This window comes from Stegodyphus dumicola, chromosome 3, assembly GCF_044657685.1.
Source record: "Stegodyphus dumicola isolate Sdum_Otavi_A_Nest chromosome 3, ASM4465768v1".
Classification (NCBI taxonomy): domain Eukaryota; kingdom Metazoa; phylum Arthropoda; class Arachnida; order Araneae; family Eresidae; genus Stegodyphus; species Stegodyphus dumicola.
Genome location: NC_140770.1, coordinates 231,476,335 through 231,501,904, shown reverse-complemented (window position 1 = coordinate 231,501,904; position 25,570 = coordinate 231,476,335). Strand labels below are relative to the sequence as shown.

At 33.5% G+C, this 25,570-nt stretch overlaps 1 protein-coding gene across 2 annotated transcripts in view; it reads left to right on the top strand.

Moving 5' to 3' along the window:
• LOC118187943 (uncharacterized) overlaps positions 1 to 25,570 on the top strand; it is a 133,640-nt gene that overhangs the window by 86,641 nt on the left and 21,429 nt on the right. For both annotated transcript variants that reach the window (XM_035358245.2, XM_035358244.2), the window contains exon 3: positions 3,533 to 3,712. In XM_035358245.2, the coding sequence (XP_035214136.1) occupies positions 3,533 to 3,712 (180 nt within the window). The remainder of the gene's footprint in view (positions 1 to 3,532; positions 3,713 to 25,570) is intronic.

Sequence of the window (25,570 nt, the reverse complement as noted above, 5' to 3'; positions counted from 1 at the left end):
GTATCCCGAGGAATGGTTCTTAATGATATCGTGGTTTCTCCCCGATGTCTATTTTCGCTAGAGAGTCCTCCACGAAGGTATCCCTCTCCTTAAACAGGTATATCTCGTATGCTTTGCGTATTGAATTAAACAAATAATGCAATGTATGGACATCTGGAAGCCCAAATTTGAAATTTGGAATTTATTTTATTATCGATTTCATATTTTGTAAAACTTTAACGAATTTCTGATTAACAAACTCAAGGATTTCAAAGCGAGTAATGACAACGTTGTACAGAAAAAACATTTTTATCTCCAGCGCGTCAAACTGTGTATCAGAAATTCTAAAGTTTTGCTCAATTTAAAATTATTTTGCGACATTGCTCTTGAACTGAATTTTATGGTTTAAGTGCGAAGAACATGATATTTAATAAATAAAGGTAACACACAAAATGTTAAAACACTCCCCCTTTGGACATAATTTAAGATCTGAAACCTTTCACTGAGTCAGCAACGTAATTTAAAGATGCTGTAGCAAATTCCAAATAAAAATGTGTTAAGACTTATCTATCTGAAACCTTTCAGATTTTCTTTCTTCTTCTCTCTCTCTCTTTTTATTTATTTATTTATTTTTTAATTTTTGTTATATTTGTTTATTTGTTTTGTTATATTGTTTACGATTTTTTTATTTGTTTTGTTATATTTGTTTACGTTTTGTATGTTAGTTTTATTTTTTAAATATCATGTTCTTCACACTTAAACACAGATAAAATTCAATTCAACAGCAATAGCACAAAATATTTAAAAACAGCAAAACAGAACGTCTTTAGAATTTCCAACAGACAGTCTCGCGCTCTAGAGATAAAAATGTTTTCTTTCCCGTACAGCGTTGCCATTGCTTGCTTTGAAATCGTTGAGTTCGTTAATCAAAAATTCGTTAAAGCTTTACAAAATTTGAAATAGATAATAAAACAAATTCGAAATTCAAAATTCAGGCTTACAAGTGTCCATGTTCGGTTGGAGGACTACCTTATTCGAAATTTGATGGCTCTAGGTACCGTTGTTTCTTCACAAAGCGAGGAACATTCATGCATTCATGCAGATTCTTCATTATTTAGTTTCTTTAAGTATAATACATGACTATAATATTTGGTGGCAACAGTTTGAAAAATAAAACGACGCAAAATGTCGTTTTGAAATTAACGGGCTAACGCCTGTAATTTAAAATCTAGGCTAATCCCTCTAGGCTAACGCCTTTGGGCTAATAAATGAAAATTGGAATTATTATTAAATAAGAACCTGAATATAAGTCTGATAATTTGTTTATCCTTACCCATGCTGTAAAATGCTGTTAGCATAAAAGTGTAGGGCGTGTATTAAAATAAGAGATTAAATTCCTCCGTTAGCGCAAAATTTATAGCAAGCGCGAAAATTTCGCAGTGTATAGCATGTTCTGGCTACATGACTACGGCAAAGCATGAAGGCTATGTGCCTAAGAAGAGAAATGTCTACATGGAGGAATTTCTGAGGGAAACTGTTTCGTATTCACATTACATATGGAAAAAACTACAAAAACCGAGCACGTGGTGAACTCGTTCGTCTAGCTTCGAGCACTGGACGTTTATTTCCTTAAAAACTAGCCGCTAGCCATCTGAAATAGTTATCATAAAAATGTATATAATAATTTCAATAATTCCAGTTAAAGTAATTTCATAAAAATGTTGAATACTTCTAGTTAGACATCTCGTGATTTTAATTCAGCTTTATTTAAATCAATCACATTAAGGAGAAGGAAATCATTATTCTTAAAAACTGTGTTTATTGCTTTTAGTGTATTACTTAGTAACCTTTGAGATTAAATTTCAAAGTATCTTAGGCTTTTCTGAATGGCAACATGCTGGTGCGTTGAAGATAAAAGCATTTTATTTCCGGTCGTCAACACCTTCCTTTCATACAGCCGAGTTTGTTAATTAAAACTGAAAGGTAAATCTTGCAAATTAAATTTATTAATTAAATCTTGCATTTTTCCGAAAGGCAACAGTCTCGCGGCTCTGGAAATAAAAATGTTTTATTTTGAACAATGTTTCCCACTTCACCGAATCTTTGCTTTAGAGTTGAGTTGCTTTGAATTTCTGCTAATTCTGTCTGTAAATGGGCTGGCACTTTCTCAACTAACGTTGAGAAAATATTGTTAATAAAGAGACCGTCTCCTTTTACAAAGACTCCTTTTTAACTCCCGAGGTTGTAGAGACATTAGGTTAATTGGAAAAAACCGAAGAGATAAAAAATTAAACAGCCTTCCCCGGGAATCGAACCACAGACCTCTGGAATACCGGCCCAGCATGCAGAACCACTACACCACGAAGGTACGCTAGGAATGCGGGAGAAATACCTTATAAGGTTACATATACGCATCAATTTTGGTAGAATTCCAGTTTTTTTTTAATATAATATATATTTTTCGTTATTTTCATGGGGTGGGACGCAAAAAATGAGTCAGGGACACATGCCGCCAGCGCACCATGAATTTCACATGCTTTATTTACATTTATCAGATCTTCTTGCTTGCCCCAGCAGCGAAAGATGAAATTATTTATGCTTTGAATGATATGAAAAGTTCGATGTAAGGTAAAACACACTTAGCTGCTAAGATTGGTAGGCTATTTTCATAGCACTGTTAACGAAACTGTGCAATCAAAGCATATTGCAAATACTACCTTAAATCCGTATTCTATATCATAATTCGTCATGTTTTTCTACAGTAGCTGTATAAAGTAAAGGCAAAATCCATATTTTCGATTTTTACATTTCTTCGCAAAAGCGAAAATTGTATTCCGATTTCTTTGGTTTATCGGAAAAGGTACAAATTTAAATCTTTTGTAAAGCAAATGAAAACGGGGAGATACCTTTAAATCTAATTCTGAATGGATTGGATTATTCAATAAAGAAAACGTCTCGACTCTTTGTCTAAATCCCATCTTACTTTTGATGAAAAATATCAATGGGAGATGGAATCTGAAGATCTTTTAATTTTTCTTTCCTTACCACAGTCTCTTAAAAGAACTTCTGGATCGACAGGCCTTAAATATACTTATATTCCTCAAAGATGCTGCGGTGCAGCCATAAACGTCCACGCCTGACACGAATTCAAATCCATAGGTATAACGACCAACTTTTTTTATGTATATATAATAACGACCAGACGGCTTCAACTCAGAAAAAAATTACTGTTCAATGAATGTAAGTCTCCGGACACTAGTCAACCATCTTCATCAAACAGCTGCATTACAGAAAACGAAAATATTTAAAATGAATACATTCTGCATTTGCACTAAAAATCCTGAATCAAAGATATCTTCGCATTAATAATTTTAAGAGGTTCGGATTGCAAATGCTAAGCAAACAGCAGTGGCCATTTTATTTAATATACCTGATGTCAAATTCAGCCTAAATTGCAAATCATATTTCAGCCCTAGAAAAAGACAAATAGCCTTCTGTAAAAATTAATTAATTAATAAATAACCTTTCGTCATAAATTTTCTATATTTTGCAGGGCAGCATCATCATCATCTGCGAGCCTTTGCTTCTGCTTTTGGACAACGGTCACCTTTCTTCGATCCCCGCTTAGTGGATCCCTTACGAGAGTGGGAACAATTTCGTAGGAAAACTGCTGAGCAGTGGGCTCTTGAGCTACCTCGAAGGATGGGAGTCACTTCTGGTACTACACCCACTGGTAAATGAATTTATTTTTTCACAAATAATAGTATCACAAGCACTTTCTTTAAACTTTCGACACCTGCTTGTCACTGAAATCGATTGCAGAGTAGGTATTTTGTAAAGTAGGTATCTAAAGTAAAAGTAAATAAGCAGAGATAAATTACCAATAGGTCATCAGGTATAATCTCTGCTCATTATTATGGATATTTATGAGAAATTTAAAATTTCTGCTACGGAAAGAGTTTGAAAAACAAAATGTATTAAAAAAATAAAATCAGTTTAATAATGTATAAAATGCCTTGAACCAGAGTTTAGGAAAATTATACTGTAACGTAATAATTTTTTCATCTCTAATAATTTTCTTTTCTTTCTCGCAACATTTTTCACATCGATACTTTTGTAAAAATAACAACATTTCGTAATTTTTTGCTACAAACCTTTTGAAACGGTGACAATAATTATCAAATGTAATGTAAGTATATTATGTAATAGTAAATATTGTCTATATTGTAAATATTATGTAGCTATGTATGTGACAACTGATGCAGAGAATTTTCACGTCATTGATATAAACAAAATAAGAGAAAAAACTCGTAGTAACAGAAATGATTTCCATCCGACCCTAATCTAATTCTCGGCCGACCCTAATCATAGAAAAATGTATGCATCATAAGTCAGTTAATATACAAAACTTCTTTTAAACAGTTAATATTTTAATATTTAATGTGTATAACTATTATTATAAAAATAAGATAGAAATATGCACGTGTAGCGGTTTACGATTATTCAGAAGTAATGTGCAAAGTGTTCGCTCAATTTTGAAAAACAACTTTACGTGTAGGTACTGAATCCATTCCCAGTTTGAATCGGAATGAAAGAAATGCGTTACAAGAATGATAGCCTGTGTCTAGGGAATTCTCAATTTCAATCTCCCGTTCAACTTCCGAAGTAATTTTAGTAATGGGCAAAGCACGTAGCAGATAATAACCCCTTTCATTCAGAACATCACGCGTAATGATCCAGTCATATTTAGACCACTCTATGAAGAAATCTCTCTTATTTCAAAATCAGAGATTTTGTATGACATGTAATGTGAAATCCTGAGTATTTATTTATTCAAAATTTAAATATAATCTATCCACTTCTTAGTAGTAACTTTCAATGGTACGCAGAGTATACGAGCGTCACTTTAAAATTTTTTAGATATAATTGAACGGTGCAAGTTTACCAAATATGTTCAAATGGATTTTCTTCAACATCAGTGCCCTTTTGTAGGCGAACGTTTAAAGAATTAAATGCTTCAAACTATCAATTTTTTGTAATCTGTGAAAAATATGCTTTTATAACTTTATCAGCCTCATCTTCGAAATATAAACGGTGGCTACATATATTTTGTTTTAGATTTAAAAATAGCTAAAATTCATTACTTTTTTCATTCCTCGTCTTTTCACCGTTTTTGGATAGGGTTTATCGTCAACTTTACTTTCTTGGCGTGTTGGAATGTAAAACGTTAGGTATCCAATTTATAATTTTAGAACTAATATTCTGTCCACCATCATTAAGTAATTTTAGGGTTTCTTTACTGATTCTGATGCACCCCAGTTTTTGGTATTCTGTAAATTAATGGGAGACCCAATGACAAACTACGTATAGGTCTTCATGAACAATTTTATGCGGATGTACTGCGGATCCAGTCTTAAGTTACTTATATACCATTTGATAGGTGCAGAGTTTATCATTGGTTAATGTCTTTCTGAGACTATAGCTAACAACGATTTTTTGTATGTTCTTCATACAGGAGAGGATTTCGACCGCTATGGTACTTTGTAAAGCATCTAACCACGCCATGAGATAGAGCTTCATTTACATGTAATAAGTAAAAATTTATCCCTACTTTAAAATCCAATCCCTACTTAAAAAACCTGATGTGTACACCACATGACTTCCTTGAACGGAATATTAAATTATCGTTCATATTATAACTCAGAATGCACAAAATTTATATCATTTGAAGAATTATCTAATCATTGTCACATGTTCTATTCAAATACTGTAATAAATCTAGAACGATGTATAAAAGAAATTAAGCAAACAAAACAAAAAAGAAACAATTTTTCACAGATGATTCAGTATTTCTCATTCAATTAATTCTGTTCTCACTTAGAGACAAGGCAAAAATATATAAAAACTCAAAATATCTATATTAAAAATTACGAAGTAAATCTTAAACACGTATTTCCTCGAAAAAATTCCAGAAAGGATTAAGTATGATTTAATTCGCCATAACAAATGAAGACGTTATCTTTGTTGTTGCGAAGCTTAGTTTCTCTAGATTGGCAACAAATCTACTATTCTGCTGTTTCAAATGTAAACAAACATGTCCGCCATGTTATTTAAAAATTAGGCTTAACCGTAGTTAAACAGCTTTTAAAGTGTTGATAATTCTACAAATATTGCTTGCAGATTTCCTAAAGGCATAAAAACCTTAACCGGAAGATAAAAACAACATAATTCAATCATTTTTAAAGCAAAAAATGCCCAATTTACAAACATATAAGAGTAAAAAACTTAGATCACTGAGCCGGGTAACAGAGTGGATACATCTATATAAATATAAGTTTGGTGCAGCCGATTGCAACCAAAATACGAGGTGCACATCTACATGTTATAGCAGTCCTATATACAAAATTTCAACATTCTAAGGCTACTCGTTTTCGAGTTATGCGAGATACATACGTTCGTACGTACAGAAACATTCTCTTCAGAATTCATTTTAAGGTATGTACCTACATACAAAGCACTTTTTTTTAAATACATAAAATTTTAATTAAACACACATGCTTTTCAGTAAGATGGGATATAAAACTATGAATTTAAATGGGATTTTATAAAACGTTTCATTAGTTTTTTAAATATAGGCAACGAAAAACACAATTTCTCAGAAAATGCATTTAAAGATTTTAATACAGCACAAAAAAAATTTTAGCCACTTTAGACCTTTAACACTCGCCGTATTTGTATTTTAGGCCCTCTTTTACTTCATTCTTAACTAATTTTGACTTTAACTAATTTTAGCATTTTTCTGGATAACTTTGTTTCTAGCAGAGATTGGCGTTTCGGTTTCTGAATTCGCTGTTTGTCTATTCCCATGTAGCTTTTAAGCATAATGGGATTAATTTCTATTTCTATACACCTGAAAATAGGTAAAAGTCCTAAATATCTTGAATTAAATAATAATACAGCAATATGTGCACCTAAAAGCAATGTTTTCAGTCGGACAAAAGTTTCTTTAGGTAAAATAGTCCTTTTGAGGACTATTTTGAGGTTATTAAAACACTCATTATTGTTCTGTTATATGTAGGCATTTCATCATCAAAGTGTCACAAAGTGAAAGATTTGCTGCTTTTACAGCTTTTATATTGTTTAATAATTAGAAAATAGTTGTTTAAACTTATTGTTTATATTTTTTACGACCATTTAAATGCCAACTTCCGGCGTCCTAAAATTCACTTCCGGTTTATTATGTATACTATAACTTTTCTTCTAGTTATTGTAAAAACAGAAATAAAGCGTTTTTGGAAACCTAAATATATGGCCTATAAAATGAATAAATAAAAAAATTTTCGAAACTTTTCACCAAAACGACGAATTTAGGGTAGGCACATACCTTAAAGCAGTTTTATAATTTTTTTTGGAGGAAAAGAGTCTTTTATTCTGTCCTTACGTAGAGATGTCACGCAAAAACATCGTTAAATTGCATTTGATAGCGGTCAAAATGGATCGCGATTACAATTCTTCCTTTTTACTTCGTACAAGAAAGTAAAAATCGATTTCCTACTTTAAAAATCATAGAAAATCATAGCGCGATAATGCTGCAGCGTCGGCTCCTTTCCTTTTTTCAAAATTCATTCTACGAAACGTAAATTGCAATTATTGCCACAAATAATCGTCTGAGAGCACAATTTAACAAATAATTTTTTTAGTGTATATTGTCTGCCTCTATGTCAAAATTTTCAGTGTTTCTTACAAATAGGAAACACTGTGGGTTTAAACATTTAACCGACCAGTACACTGAAACTCTTATCATTGAAGCGATGTTAAATTTCATTAAAAATTCGCTTGAATGCATATTACACGTAATTATCCTTAGTATAACTAAATATGTTAAACTTAATTACAAACTTCTTGTCTCTAAATGCACTGGTTTGCCCAACGCCCAGTTGATGTAATAACGAGATATTTTTTTCCTTCTTCTATAGCTGCGTGTAAGGCTGACTTACCGTAATGTTTCCAACCAATTGCCGAAAGAATCGCTTTACACGAATAGATCTATTTGCCTCAATAAATCTTACTTCGCAATAAATTTTACCTACTTAATTCCTTTTTTGTCTCGAAAAGACTGCTAATTTTTGGGGGGAGAGCAAATGTCAGTCCCATTGTATACCATGGTACTTTATTGTTCATAAATACTTCATGATATACCGAAAAGTAAGAGTATCTTTGACTTAGACAAATAACTACAGAATTTTTTCAAGTGGATTTTTTTTAGAAGTTCTGGAAAATTCAACACATACTGTTTCACGTCTATATAATTCTTTTCCTACATTTAAAGAAATTAGCTGCAACGTAACCTGCATTCGAAAGTGCAAAATGCCTACATTAAAAGTTTGAATATAGCCCTATTCTAAATGAGATCTGTATACTTTTGATAAAAGATTATTATTGTCTAAAGAAATATTCCTTTCAAAAAGATATAAAACGATCTTTTAACGACTCTTATCCGTTAAAAGGTTTTTCCCCTCCAATGTCCAAACTTTTGTTGGCCAAGCATGTTGGCAAGGGAGCAGTCCACTTGCGGCAAAATGGTAAAGTCGCTGAACGCTTTTAGTTCAGTCCGTGGTTCGAATCCCGGAGAACGGGCTGATTGCATGGTTGTTTTCGTGGTTTTCTCCATGTGTAAAGTGTATATGAGCTAATTCTCTTTAGAAAGTCCTCCTCCGTAAAGTTCTCTCCGTCCTCCGTTCTCTTTAGAAAGTTCTTCATCCCTGCTTTTAGAGAGTTGCAATAATCAAATAAACCAAACTATCTATTGGTTAGAGAGCGCCACAGAGACAGCGAAACCACAGAGAACGCCACAGACACCCCAGCGTGCATCACAGAAACCATTATTACATTTATTGTATGACTAATCTTGAAGTCACTGATATTTTTAAAAACATTCTAAGGGACATTCGAGGAATATGGATGGTTGTAGTGGAAATTTTGCACCTAAAAATTGCAATAAACATAAAATTCCTTCAGCTACGAAATAGTACAATAATTATGGCATAAATGGTGAAAAAATATTTACAATTATTCACTCAGTTTTAAAAAATTTTTCATATAATTTCAAGATTATCTGAAACTTCTCCTTAATTACAAAAAGTGTCATTTAAAATTTGAAATATCTTTTCACTTGGAACGCTTCTACTACTTCGATCCGAGAGATTCATAAAAAAAAATGTTAATTTATGAATAAACTACGTTAGAAAGAATTATTGTCGTATATAAGCTAAAATTATTCAAAATCGTTTAAACCAAAATTTACATCAAATGAATATTTAGTACGGAAAACTTTTTATTAATTTTGCTATAAATCTTAAATTCTTTTCCCTGCTCTAATAACACATCCTTTAGATTTTTTTTGAAATTCTAAGTGCTACAAAATATCACACACTTTTAGCTGTTACAATTTATCTGTAATCCATTCTGGAAACAATTACTGATGCGTTGGTATTAAGTCTATTCAGTCTGGCAATTTTTTTTCAGATCTCTTCAGTTAAAACTGTCATCGATTTATACTTAAAATCTTTGCCTTTGTCTCAGCTTAAAATAAAGGAAAATTTATTGATGTCATATTCACAGAATGAAGGAGCTTTCTTACTTTTCGCTTTATTTGTCTAAACTTAAAAGTAACAGGGAAAACGCAAGTTTTAAAGTAACGTAAAGAACCTCTGACTTCTGTTCCAAAAGCGTTAAAAGAGAAAGATTTTTGTTTCCGCTTTCCATTTAAGGAAATCTCTGAAATTAGCGTCACTGAAATCGGTATATCAAAGAAAAAAGTTGGTTGCCATTTTTGGCTGCTTATTACTGACACTTGTAGAAAAATTGAAGAAATGTTGTTTCACATAAAAACTAAATGGGATATTATGAAATAAGAGAATAAAATTTAAAAGTTATAATAATTTATTTTATAACCCACCTAAGCAATTCATTATTTCTTCTATGCTTCAGCTTTTCTCAAATAAAACATAATATACTACAGAAATAATATTATGAAAATTATTCTATTAACAGTATTTGCGCTACTCTGCAGAAAATGGTTTGGATTGGTTTATGTGATTACGCAAAACCTCGAAGGCTATCTACCTAAACGGAGGGATGCCTTTGTGAAGAACTTTCTAAGGCAACTGGTTCGTATATACGTTAGACATGGGAAAACCACAAAACCGCCCATGCAGCCAGCCCGTACGCGGGATTCGGAATGAATTACCAGTGTTCAGCGATTTTACCGCTCAGGCGCTAGTGGGCCTTCAGCAGAAAATGGAAGTGCATAAAACGGCATGAGCAGCGTGAAAATGCATAAATAGTATGAATATTTTATTGCATCGCTTTGCAGATTTCAGAGTATATTTAGAAGGAAAACTTATGCAAATGTCTGCAATTTCTATTCGATAATGTTATTTGTAAGCGCCATAAATGGGAAAGGTTTATTCTATTAAACTAACATTTCGAATTTCCCATGATTATGGAAATTAGTTTCCTTCTATTGGCAGGGAGACGCCGTCTAGAACATTATATCAAACTGAAGCGTTTAGTAAAAGATTATATATACAGCAGCCGGTTTTTCTTTGCGTAGTGTTGCGGAAGGAACTCAACATGACTCAAAAATTATGACTCAGATTTGGAGATAACTGTTAAAAGACAGTGAAACTTTTTAGATTGAAGCTGGGATTTCACGAGAGATGGAATAACGTATAAATCAAAGCATCTTATGTGATGACGTAGCGGCTGTAGAATTCACAACTTGCTATAGGTTGAATTAAGAAATCTGGAAACGCTCCCTTATCGATGCGCTCAGTCAAAGGCGTAGCTAGGGTTTCAGCGCCAGGGGACAACTGAAGATTTTGCGCCCTCTTTCTCTGTACCAAGAACGGAAAAATTTCATTCTAAAAGTTCGTAACATCAATTTGGCGCCCCCTGAATGCTGCGCCCGGGGTCAGATGTCCCCCCTTGCCCCACCCTAGCTACGCCACTGCGCTCAGTTCTTCGTTGAATGCCTGAGACCTGTTTGCAATCAAGCAGACATTTGCGAACATTGCTATTAGTCTAAAACACCATTCGGAATACTTGTGGTGGTACCACTAAGCACTGTAAAACGATGAATAGGCCAATTTTTATTGTTTGAATTTGTTATTCATCTCGTTTTGTTTAAGCAATAATGACTACTAACAGACAGTTAGACGCAACGGAATGGGAAAATCGAGCTGTCTTCTGCCACTTCAGAATTCCCTGCAACTCGTTATCATGGACCCATAATTCAGAAGACCATTGGCATCCACACCCATCGGTATTTAGTATGCCTAACGGGCAGAATAACCGCATGCCTTTAAGGTTCTGCAGTCTGCTACGCTACAATATTAGTCGGCTCTACCAGACGTTCGTTTCCAGAACAAGAATGCACGGCCATACACAGCAAATACCAGCAGACATCCTTTTCAAAGCGAGACTTTTCGCAGACTTACTTTATGTCTGTCTTGCCAATAACTTTAACGTTAGTTATTTGTCGAATGTGTTCTCAATATCTTCGCAATGAGGATGAATTGGAATCCTCGAGTCTTTGGTTAATATCAAGCAGTTTACAGCATCGGACAACACTATATTAAAGCCCTCATCGAATCAATGCTATGCCGATTTACGATGCATCTCCTGAATTTTAAATGGTTTACTAAACACTCAGTGCATTCATTTACTAACCACACATTTTTTTTTTAATCAGTTTTCTTCTCAAAATGGGCTGACTGCCGAATTTGGTCTCATTCAAGCTTTTGTTCATGGAATTTAATGTTCTGTGTGAAGGAGTACATGCTAACACAGATATGTTTTGCTAAAGTCTGGTTGTATCACAACATGTTCGCATAATGCTTATTCTCAAGAGAAAAATAACCTTCTAAATATTCATTACTCATTTTGATGCAATGTTAGAGAAGTAAGAACTGTAGTCAAATAACACTAGAGTTTGAGTCTAAGAGAATTTGTACATTTTGGCGATTTTTTAAAAAAGCACTAAATGAAAGGCACAAATTATCTTCCAAGCAAAAATGCAAGTCTTTAGTCTCAAATACGCATGCAATGTGTATGTGGGCAAAGTATTTAAGGGAAGGGTTGTTTAAAGCACAGTGGCATTTTTCGTGCTTCGGTCATTTGCACTGGTTGGTGGCTTCCGTGGTGTTTGTTTCTGTAACATTTCCTGAACTTCAAAGGCAGACAATTAAAATGGTCATCACCAATGGCTGGGTGATTAAATGAGGCCAAAAATCGTAGGGAGACTGGAAGCAGGCACTCTCAAGTGAAGATTACTAGAGACTTGAATGCAACACCCAGAGATATATGTAACTGAAGGAAACAATTTAAGAATACTAAATCTGTAGAGAAAAAGTTTGGGCATAGTCTCCAAGAATCAAGACGACGAATAAAAATCAATATTTGTTCATTTTAGCGAGGTGTAAAAGTTTTCAGTTCAATAGTTTTCAACAAACGTTTTCAGTTTATTTTCTGAAGAGAGGACAGTGCCATCGAAAAAAAAAAGCCATCTTGCATGATATAACTATGAGGCATTTATGAGTCACATAGAAGGGACAGCAGATCTTGAAATACTATATTCCGATGGTATAGCCAGTCCCTTCTGCACGAAAATGTGGAATAACTATATTTTTCAGTGCCCAGGTTCACAAAGACACCTTAATTGCATCTTTCAGATAGAATTATTGACAGTTCATAAAGCAGTAAAGTCGACTGCGTGAAGGACTGTACGCCCAATGACATGTGGTTTGCGTTCCTTTGTCCCCATTGCATGTCAGAGTGCGGTCGAATTGGGCAGATGGTTTACATCCTGAACAATTCCTGAAGGGCAATGATATAGCGAGTTGAGCGTCAAGCATCGTCAAAAGACCATTATAGAGGAGGAGGCTTGTTTGTATAGATTGAGATAACAACAAATAGCCGCACCGACTTCTACGTGATTCCTGGTGGCTCCGTTACAGTTGCCCGATATCGCGATGAAATTCTACACCCCTCTTATATGTCCTTTTATCGCTGCAATGGGTACCGACACAATATTTATGAACGATAACGGTGGTCTTTTCATTGGCTGACGGCATACATTTAGTGACATATAATTCTTCTTTCTTTTCGAGGCCTGTCCATTCTTTAATGACAATATAATATATCGAAATTATAAATTCGAATTATAGTTTCCACTGAATGAACAGCTTTCTCCCCACTGTGGTAAAATCAAAACTTCATAAATCGAAATCTACCTGCTTTATAAATTTACCTTCAAGAATTTCGAAAGAATCAGCTGTTAAATTTATTAGATGTTAAGATCAGCATGCAGCAACTTCATTATTTCTAGAAATGATCTCGGATTAATTTAAGATATGAATTCCAGTGTGATCAGAAGTCATTACTGGCTGCATCGGTGATAGCTTTGGCGATTTCGGAATTAAAGCTCAACTCGCTTAATTGTGCCATAATTATTTTTTTAAAAAGTGGCAACCCTATTGCAGCGGAGAAAGAACCGATAAGTTAAGCACCACAATCAAAGAGAAAAGCGGCTCAAAGATTGTGGTTGGTGGGACCACAGCGGTGCTTTATCCTACTTAAGGGGCAGCCCCAGATAAAAATGACGCGCTCCATATATCACTAAGGCCTCCCCCCATCGAATCTCAGTCATTAGCAAATGAAAGTCTTTAAATCTCATTTTGGCTGTAATTAAGTTAAGTGATCGATTGTGGAAGGGGAGAAGTCGGGACAATGAGAATTACTTTAAAACGTTCACTTTCCGTCTTCATCAATTTGAGTTTCGCTTCGTTGTTTTGTTTGCGCAGCATTTTCTTACAACTTAACATCTATTAGCCTCATCTAGCTGGTTAGTTGTTTATTTTTTCATGCTTTAACTTTCAAGCTCTTTCGCCCCTTCTTATCTAGGCTTTTCACAGATAAGAAGTAATTTCCCCCTAAAAAAAGCTTGATTTGAGAGAGATTTTGCGCAGCACAGAAGAGATCAAACTAATTTTTTGTTTTTTCAATTTTTTAAATGGAAGTTTATAGTAAAAGAATCATTGGCTGGATGGAGAGCTGATACAAACCAGGCAGCATCTCCACTAATGTGGCAGAAGCCGCGAAATGACATGTAAAATTTATATTATTTTCGTTAAATATACTAGAACTACCTGCCTATATTCCGTCACAGTTGTCACCATGAGCACATGGCTAAGTAATATCCATAAAAGAATGTAGAATGTTACACTGCGTTTTAAATTACTGAGAATGGTTTAAATGAAAAGGTTATTCGAAAACTATTGAAAATTTGTCTTCGATGCACAGTCTTCCAGTAGTTTTCGACCTTAGTCACTTGATCACGTTCGGATATCCGAAAACGATATTCTTCAGAAATAAATCCATAATGCAATTTACTCACATTATTTCAATTTTCAAAATAACAATTTACTTTATTTCATAAATCTAGATCAAATAAATAAATAAATAACCGAACTTTTATAAGGTAAAGCACAGATTTTGTTTTAAGTGTATAAACGTATACGAGCTTACATGCCTGTTAAATGAAATAATAATTTTTGCAAAGTGAATTAACATTAAAACACAGAATATATCACAAATAAAACATCTATGAATTTGCATGTACAATTACAGTACAACTTATCCATTTATAAAAATATGCGCTTTTAAAAAATATAAAGCTCTTATTAAAAGTTTTATTAATAGTTTTAAAATTTTACTTTTTCTTCATTGTTTAGTATCCATAATTAATTGTAATTCATTTCAGTTTTGTTACTTCGTACATTTATAAATTTTTAGAGACACAACATAACTCGAGTAAACTGCTCTTTATCAAAAGAACCAAAATCTCTGTCGCCGTACGGTGTTTCTCATCTATAGTTAAGAAGACGTTTCTTGACCATTTGTACATCAAGCACATTACGCCTAAAGGAATTGTTCCGTACCTAATTGTAAGCGCTATTGCGGCAGCGCGATAGAGAAAAGGAAAACGATTTAAGCAGCCATGGAAATAGCAGACTACTTTTATTTTTTAGATTGCGGAATCTAACAGTTTGAGAGAATAGAGTTAAAAATGTGTTTCAAAATGAAATACAGTTTTTAAAATACAGCCCACTGAAATTCTTGTAGCAAGTGTCTATATAATCATCAACATCTGGTCCTTTGAGGTTGAAGGAGTTATTAAGAGCACTATGGATAATTATTAGATGTGAAAATTCAACCTTCGTTTTTGTGATACTCTATGATGATGCGTACCAAAATGTGTTCTTTTTACTTCCTTGTACGAAGTAAAAAGGAAGTATTGTAATCGCGAAAAGTTTCAGGCAGCATATTTCAACGAAAATATCCATTTTGACCGCTATCGAATGCAATTTAACGATGTTTTTGCGTGATATTTGTACGTAAGGACAGAATAAAAGACTCGTTTCCTCCAAAAAAATTATAAAACTGCTTTAAAATTAATTCTGAAGAGAATTTTTCGTGGCATCTGTACGAACGTATGTACATATGTGCGTACGTACGTATTTACGTATCTCGCATAACTCTAAAACGAGTAGCCTCAGAACGTTGAAATTTTGTATATAGGACTGCTATAACATGTAGATGTGCACCTCGTATTTTGGTTGCAATCGGCCGCACCAAACGTATATAAATATATTTATATATATATCCACTCTGTTACCCGGCTCAGTGATCTCAGTTTCTTTACTCTTATATGTTTGTAAATTGTACACTTTTTGCTTTAAAAATGATTGAAATAGGTTGTTTTTATCTTCCGGTTAAGGTTTTTAAGCCTTTAGTAAATCTGTATGCAATATTTTTAGAATTATCAACAATTTTAAAGTTGTTTAAGTGCCGCTAAGCCTTTTTTTATGGCGGCCATTGATTGTTTACATTTGAAACAGCAGACTAGTGGATTTGTTGCCAATCTAGAGGAACTTAGCTTCGCAACAACAAAGATAACGCCTTCATTTATTATTGTCAATTAAATCATGCTTAATCCTTTCTGGAATTTTTTCGAGGAAATAAGTGTTTAAGATTTACTTCGTAATATTTAATATAGATATTTTGAGTTTTTATGTATTTTTGCCTTCTCGCGAAGTGAGAACTGAATTAATGGAATGAGAAATACTCAATCGTCTGTGAAAAACTGTTTCTTTTTTGTTTGGTTTGCTTAATTTCTTTTATACATCATTCTAGCTTTATTATAGTATTTGAATAGAACATGTGGCAACGATTAGATGATTCTATTCTTTAAATGTTATAAATTTTGTGCATTATGAGTTATAATATGAACGAAATATAATACTGTTAAGTGAATCTAGCACCAGAGTGTCGCTATAGTAAACAAATACTAGAGTGAATTTTAAAGAATGCATTTATTCTATTGTGGTTTATGCGCTGTCGGCGAAGTAGATTTAATTCAATCCAATAAGTTTAAATGAAATGCAAGAAAAAATGCGTATAATTTAATATTCCGTACAAGGAAGTCATGTGGTGTACACATCAGATTTTTTAAAATACAGTCCACTAAAATTTTTGTAACAACTGTCTATAATCATCAACAAAAATTGACTTGTTTTTAATTAAATGACACTAATTGCATTACATGAACAGCTGAAACATATTTCTTAAAGTTCGGACAAATTTGCATATTCATTCAACATATACAGAAATAAACAGCTACCTCATAACTAATATAAATTTTAAGCTGTATCGTTTTACACCATACCAGATTATTTTATATCACGAAACGTCTAAAAATTTATAATTTTCAATTTTTAACACTGTGGAATTTCTATTTTACGATCATTATACAGCTGTTAAACAGTGGCTAGAAAAGAATTTTAATTCAGTAGTTAAAAGCATCTTTGCTAATTTTTCTAATTTTCAAATGCAACAAGTCAACAATAATTTAAAAGCATAAAAATGTTTTTTCTCTTGTCTCAAAGAAATCAGCAGCAACTAAAACAAAAACTGAAAATAAAAAATATAAAATTTGAAAGCTTTCATGTTTTATATTACGCCCAAATAGCCGTTGATTTCCTTTACACATACATACACGTTTCGAGTGCATTTGGGCTAAGGCACCTTTGGGCTAAAAATATTTAAAAACGATAGATCTTTAGAATTTCCGATAGTCAATCTCATGCGATGGAGATAAAAATAGTTTATTCCGTACAGTCTGTTGCCACTTTGAAATCGTTAATCTTAAATCAATCGTCAATCTTAAATCGTTAATCAAAAATTCGTTAAAGTTTAAAAATATGAAACAGATAATAAAACAAATTCGAAAATCAAAATTCGGACGTCCAGGTGCCATATTCGGGTGAAAAACTATATTATTCAAAATTTGATGGCTGTAGGTGGCCTTGCTTTTTCTACAACGCGAAACACTGGTAGTTCGGTCCGAGGTTCGAATCCCGCGAACGGGCTGGCTGCATGAGTGTCTTCGTGGTTTTCCCCATGTGTAACGTGTATACGAGCCAGTTTCCCTTAGAAAATCCTCCACGAAGGTATCCCTCCCCTCAGGCAGATAGCCCTCGAGGCTTTGCCTTAGTTAAAATAACCTAACCTAACCTAACCTTTCTACAATGCGAGGATACATACACACATTCATCATTCTTAATTATTTAATTTCTTTAAATATAGTACAGGGTGATAATATTTGGTGGCAACAATTTGAAAAGTCATACAACCGTTTACAAGTGCTTCGACGTAAAATGCCGTTTCGAGACTAATAGCCTCTTTTGGGCTGACACTCCTTTGAGCTAAAAATTTCATTTAGTCACAAGACCTCTTAAGAAATAAAAATTATTTTGTAGTTGAAAGCAATTTTTGTCTAGATATTAAAAAAAAAAACTCTTAAGCATGAAGAAAATTTAGCATCAACATTTGAAACTCATTTGCTATTTTATTCTGCAAAAACATTTTATATCAGCAATGAGGATATGATTGTAACATATATCTATATATATATATATATAAAATCATACAACATATATATATAGTATTTAACTGTATGGCTTTTTACTATTTAAATGTAAAATTATAACCATAACACATTCATACAGCAAAACATTTGCGTTTTAAAAGTGGTTTAGGAGAAAACGATATCTGACGCCTCTTAGATTTAATTCAATCTACTGCAAGTGTGTTTGGATAGTTTAATTTTAAAACATATTCAAGTGATTTTCCCAATGTCTTTCTTTGTTAGAATTTTTGAAGCAAAATACACGAAAAATTAATTGTGTCTTCGCTAGCTAGACATTTTTCACTCATACTACAACTGCGCGCATGGAAAAAATGCGATAACTCAATAATAGGTCTCATGCCTCTTTCACATCTCCCCTTCAGTGAGAAAGAATGTAAGAAATCATCGCATTTTCCCAAGCGTGATCTCGTGGTGTAAGTGGCTGCTACATCCATTTGGCAACTGGAAGCTCCGTTATTCGAATTAAGGCTAAGATATTCATAATTTTTCATATTTTTATTCCAGAAAAAAAAATTAATGATCCCTACAGTACTTACTCTTTTATATTTTATATGTTGTTTGGTATGATGTAGCCTGTTATATTTTGTCTAGGCACACTATGAAATGTTTCCACTGTAAGGGTAACTGCTTCTCTGTTTTAAACGCACGAAAGATTTCATGGAAACTTTACATGCGTAAAGAGGAGGTAACCTGTATTTATTCGCAAGATATCAATAGACAAAATAAGAAATAGCAGTCTGCTAATTGTGATAACGTTAGAAGGCATATACTACCTCATCATATTTTCTCTTATTAGGAACTTCATTCTGTATTGGTGATTTAACACAGATTATGTTCTACGTGGAATTATGAGCAGGGGCCTTCCTTCCTTTAAATATTCTCCTTTTCGGATTAACTCATTCGCCCACAAAATTACCTCATATCGTCCGCATTCAACAGCGGTAAGTGTCACTCGACTAACTTGTTTACTGTCTCCCGACTTTTGAAAACCCTCCAAAAGTTCCGAATCACGAAATGGGGAGACCGATTTGATGACGTTCTCTTCCGGTCACGTGAACCTCTCAACTCCGGAAGTGAAGAGTGCATTGTCGCTATGGTGACGAGGAGAAGTTGGAGCTTTTGAAGTCCAGAATCAACTTGATGGCCATCTCGCATATAATTTCTAGTTTTCTCTCAGTGTTGTCTAGGGGGTACACTTGAAGAGACATAAGCTCGGATAGGAGTATTTAATTATGTAGTACTAAATGATACGTATCATCAGAAATGAATATCAAATCGTGGTTATTGACTTTCGAACTGAAAGGACTAGAACACGAACTAGTATAATGTAATACCAGTTTCAAACGGATTGCTGCCTACTGTAAATTACTGGCTATACTGTAAATTGTTGTTAACTAAACAATCTGCAGTAACGGCAAGAATGTGTTTCAAACTAAAAGAATATAATTGATTTTACCACAGCTTTCAAATTATGGTAACTGATAATAATTATTTGTAGAAGAGAAAAGGGAAAAAATATTTCTGATATGCACTTACAATTAATAACAGATTTATATTTATATATTAAATGGTTCTACAAGGTGGGCCCATAAAGTAACAGGACAAATTAAATATTTCTTTAGGAAGAATGTCGTCTCACTCTGATTAAAGCCAGCCTAATTTGTCGTCTGCATATCCGAACGATATCATTTTCATTTATTGAGAACACTTTGCAAATTTTTTTTTTTTTTTTTTTTTTTTTTTTTTTTTTTTTGAATTTGTGGAATTGTTTACCAAAATTTCACAAATCTTCGATAAAATACCGGTTTATTGCAAATGGTACTAGAAATTCCAAAAAGGCAAGTGACTGCATTTTTGCTCTCAAGCTTAAAAAAATTGTGCTTTTATTTTTGCATCAATCAATATAAAATACTATTACAACTGGATTTTTAATAACAACGTTCAGTACTTAAAAATGTTGAAGTAAAAACATATATCAGCTGTTACGATTTTGACAATCTGTACACCTCACTTCCTTTAAAACAGAAATTTACAACAGTCTTTTAACTGTTCCTTCACTTTTCCCTCAAATACTGCCAGTAATTACAGACGACTGTTGGAAAATTTTCCTTAATTATGCACTATTTTATAACTACATTCAGTTTAGAGATTCTTTTTTTTAACTATTATTATTAAACACTATATTTAATTATTTTTTAAAGCGTATAGTTTCCGTATAAATAATTCTGACTGTGTACTGTTAATAACAACGCTTTATGTTCTTTTCTTAAGACGTATGGTAGCCCATATTGAGTGAAGACTTTTTATTTCAATATTACTTCCATAACTTTATGACAGAATATTTTTATTTCTCTTTAGCAGACATTCTTGTCCGGCATCCTTGTACTTCTTCAAACTATTAAGGAAATCCCCCCTTTTTTTTCCATCACAGTCTTAAAGTGCTTTGTTACAGAGTGTTATACCATTCTACTAATTTTAGGCAAATTTCTCACCAAAGCATTATAATAAATAACCTTGGCTACGTTTATTCATTAAAAAAGTTGTAGGGTTTATATTTATTTTAACTAACATTTATTTTAAGTTTAAACTATCTTTCCTGTCAAGCCTTACTTTCCCCTGAAACTGCCAATGCCAGAGTATGTAAATTTTAGTTGAACGCGCAAGGATTCAAATTATCAGCGGAAGTATTCTGAGTTAAATAGAAAGGAAACGAGTTCGAGGTGTGCTGTTCTTACTTCACGAGCGCGGAGGTAGTTAGCCAGAAATTGAAGAACCCCGCGTTTCGGCCTGTGTGCTTGCCTTGGAGAATTGTTAATCGTTCAACGTGATATTTCAAAGTTTGCTGAATTAGCAGCGGTATTGTAAAACGCGGTGAGGTTAGTTACTTTTAGAGAGCCTCGTAGTTAGAGTCTTGTTATTAGTTTCTTTTCAGGTTCTTATTTTTATTTTACCGCCGAGTTGGCGTAGTTTGTGAGCGTCAAGAGCACGCACTTGTAATTTATTACGTTGAATAAAAAGGGACTTAAACCTTTAGCAAGACTCTGTCATTTATCCAGTTTCAACAGTCACTTCTTGGTTGCGTGCAAGTTGAAGGCGCGCAACTCTACAAAGTATTGTCAATATCGATAGAGTGTCAAGGACACTAAGATTAGCCCTTTTTTTTTTTTTTTTTTTTTTTTTTTTTTTTTTTTTTTTTTTTTCCCAGACTTTTGTGGAATGATTTAAGCCATCGATGGCAAACTCGTTGCTTTCCTGCCTCCCACATTCCCAGCAAGAAAGCTAAAAGTTACTTCTATTCGTAGTGGCATTTCGTTTTTCCAAATGTATGTTTATACAGGAAACTGACGTTCTCTATGAAAAAAATGTGAATTAAGTTTTTACTTATTTTAAATGCCCCTTTTCCCATTTTATCCTTTGTTTATTTTAATTTGATGTTACATACTACAAATTGATGCTAAGTGAAAAACAAACAATTGCGTGAATAAGGATGTAAGCCCTTAGGATGTTCACATAAACTTTACATCGATTGCCCATGCCATCAATGAGGTATCAACCATCGTAGATGCTAACAATGGTCATTCCTACATTAGGGGGCATTTTCCAGTTGTGTGGACTGACTGGAGGAGTTGAATCTGCAGAGATAACCTGACTAAGGTCATCCCAAAGATTTTCGATGTATTTACGGTTGGAGGAATACACTAGCCATTACATACGAGAAAACACCTTCACTCTCCGAACACGTTGTTGTGAACACACGGTATTGTAATTCATAAGAAGGAAATCGGTATCAAAGCTGCAGCCTTAAATCTCACAATAGAGTGTAAGACTTACAAACCAGCCGTCACAGAATGGTCTTTAAAGTTGTGCAGCTGGCTGCGATTATCTCAATAAAATTCTAGCCCATCTCTGAATGCGTGATGTTCGACGATGCTGATTCCAAGTGCATCTCTCCAATCCTTTACATCCTTAGCACTTGATTCCAGGGGAAATCTGGATTTGTCCATAAGGAGAACGTTGCGCCAATCTCAGACAATCCAATTCAGGTGTTGAGGACACCACTTTAATCTTGCCCTTCTGAACTAGATTAGTGGAACACAAACACTGGTTCTCGGACATACAGTCCCTTTATGGGAAGCCTTCGGCCCACAGTACTGGCAGATAATGTCTTATCAAGTGACATTTGGATATAGCAGTTGTGGACGTCGCTTATCGATTCCGCTTGGCTACTATAGTAATATGCCGTTCTTCCGAAAAGGTTGTAAACCTTGATAGACCCGGCACAGGACATGATCGATCCGGCACAAGACAACAGTTTAGCTTATTTGGTTTCGTTTCCATATTGCAGAAATTACCGAATAATCAGCATCAAAGAAAAAAGGGACATCTTTGATTGACTGGCCAGCTTCACTGAGTCCGGTAGCACACCAGCTCTCAGTATCTGACATTCGTCTTCTTTCAGACATAGAAACACAAATACAATAAAAAAAATAGCTTACGAAAGTTATAAACACTTCGGCATTTAAATGAATCCCTTTAAACCCTTCAGAATGCTGCCTTCTTCAATGGCTATCTAGTTAGCATATGTTCAAGCAGTCTATTGTAATTCGCGGAAATATAGTGTTATTGCCACCCGCATCAGCAGTGATTTTCAGCCTCTCAGTTCAATTACGCTTTCAAAAATTGCTTATTTGCATTGCGTGTTTAACTTTTGGAAGCCAGTGAATATACATATATATAAACAAGAGACAGTAATTAAATTAAAGTGATAATAAGAAAAATCAAATTTAGAACAAAAACAAAACAACATAATAAAATAATATAAAAATATAATGAGATAATGCAACGTAACAAGCAGCTGAAAATTTTTCAGTCTTTTGCAAGCAGCAGCTGAAAATATTTCAACAGAGCCATGTTTCTACATTATATGTGATGATTATCAAACAAATTCATGAAGTAAATCAAAACGTGAGTAAATAAACAAACTTAAGGGATTTAAAACAAAAATGCAAGATTGTTAAAATTTTATAATTAAAAAGGCTATTAAAATTAAGTTTAAAAAAATGTTTTAAATAATTTTTTAGTCAGACATGAAGATAAAATCTTCTCCGACGAACACAAAAATTAAACAGAATAAAATTAGAAACCAGAAAAACAATGCGGTCACATAAAAATATCTTTCCAAAATATTGGTAAATTAATTGGTAAATTCAATTCCAGTTGGTAAATTAATATCCTTCCAAAAACTATTTAACGTAAGAAATATTAATACTTTTTAACTTTTGTTCAATTTCATTTTATACTGTTTAATTTTTGTACAATATGGTTTGTTTAGAGTCACGTCGAAGCAGAACATATATTGATGATTGATTTAAAAATTATTTAAAATTTTTTAATTTAATTTTTAATAGCATTCTTTAGCAATATTATCAAATTCTAATGGCCTTACATTTTTGTTTTAAATTAACTAGTGAATGAATGTTGAATGTTATAAAGTGATATTATTACAGGTTATAAATAAGATCTAAGCAATATCACAATATATACTATGGACAGCAAAATAAATAATTCATAAACTGCGCTGATAACTGATCAAAGCTCATCATACTTGAAGTCACTAAACGTTATAAATATTTATGATGTTGTTAAGATGACCAAAAAAAAATCAGATCCAATTCAAAGACGGCATCGCCACATAAAGCAAGCGCAAGAGAAATGAGAAGTTTTTCTCATTAATAATTAGCCCACCAGCGGCCGAGCGGTAAAGTCGCTGAACACTGGTAGTTCGGTCCGAGGTTCGAATCCCGCGAACGGGCTGGCTGCATGGGCGTTTTCGTGGTTTTCCCCATGTGTAACGTATATACGAGCCAGTTTCCCTTAGAAAGTCCTCCACGAAGGCATCCCTCCTCTTAGGCAGATAGCCCTCGAGGCTTTGCCATAATTACACACACATTAATAATTAAAATTGTAACTAATTAAATTCTGGTTTTCATAAAAAAAATGCTATGCTTATAAAACGGGTGGATGGTGGTTGATTTCGGTAATTATCAAAGTGGTCTTTTGAAGCAGAAGAAATTTCCTTCTGGGATAAATTTTATATTGTCTGTTCAGCTAGTCAAATCGTTATTTATCCGCGCTAGATTATGTTTCGATAATTTCACAGTATTTTTACTGTGTACTAAACCAGTGGTAGATGTGACAGAAATATTCAAGCACGAGCTGTAAAACTAGAAATTTTAAAAATTGTATTTGGATTTATTAGGTTATAGCAAAGCAGACTACATGATGCTTTGCTATAGCTTCCTAATAAATACGTGCCTTCCTTACGTGCCTAAATAGAGGGATGACTTCGCAAAGAAGTTTTTAAAGGAAACTGGGACGCAATGATGTCACACATGGGAAAACAACGAAAACGCCCATACACTCAGCTCCTTCTCTGGATGCCGACCAGAGTCAAACTACCAGTATTCAGCGAACTTATCCGCTCGGCCGCTCAGTTGTTAGAAGTATTCAAGGAGTTAAATAAAAAAAAACTGATGTGGGCACCACATGACCTTCTTGCATGGCCAATTAAGTTATACAACTTTTTTTTTTTTTTCATTTAGATTTATTTCTTCGAAATCCATTAGAGATCTATTTGTCATTCAATTAATTCATATTTTACTTCGCTGCAAAGCAAAAATACATAAAAACTCAAAACATCTTCATTAAAGATTGTAAAATACAGAAAAACATAAAACGCCAAATACAGTTAAAAGAGTTTTAAAAAAATATTTTACAATTAGAGTTTCTACACAAAAACAAGGAATTCAGCCAGCGGGCTAGAAGGTAAATTTTCCGGTGCACAAAATTGAAAGTTTACTTTTCGTCCCACTCGGCAAACAGACACTGAAGTGCAGAAACTGGCGCGATTCACTAGTCTACCGAGTTTCAAATGCAAACAAATGGCGATTGTTAGGCTTAACTCGCCACTTAAACATTCAAATTGTTGATAATTCTAGAACTATTGCATGCAGATTAACAAAAGGCATAAAAACATTAACCGGAACATAAAAACCTCATAATTCACTCACTTTAAAGCAAGAAATGCTCAATTTACCAACATATAAGAATAAAAAACTGAGCTCACTGAGCCAGGTAACAGAGTGGAAATATATATGCGTATATATATTTCCACTTATATATAGTATATACGATTGGTGCAGCCGATTGCAACTAAAAAGAGAGTAGTTCCATATACAAAATTTCAACGTTCTACGGCTACTCATTCTTGAATTATGCAAGATACATACATACATACATACGTCTGTACATATACGTACAGACGTCAAGAGGAAAATCTCTTCTGAATCCATTTTGGAATCCCTTTTGGCAAAAACAGCTGTACGTAGTTGTAGATGTCACGCAAAAACATCGTTCAAATGATTTCGAGAACGGTTGAAATGGATATTTTCAATGAAATATGATACCCAAAATTTTTCGCGATTACAATACTTCCTTTGTTTCGTACAAGGAAGTAAAAAGCTGCATATGAACTAATAT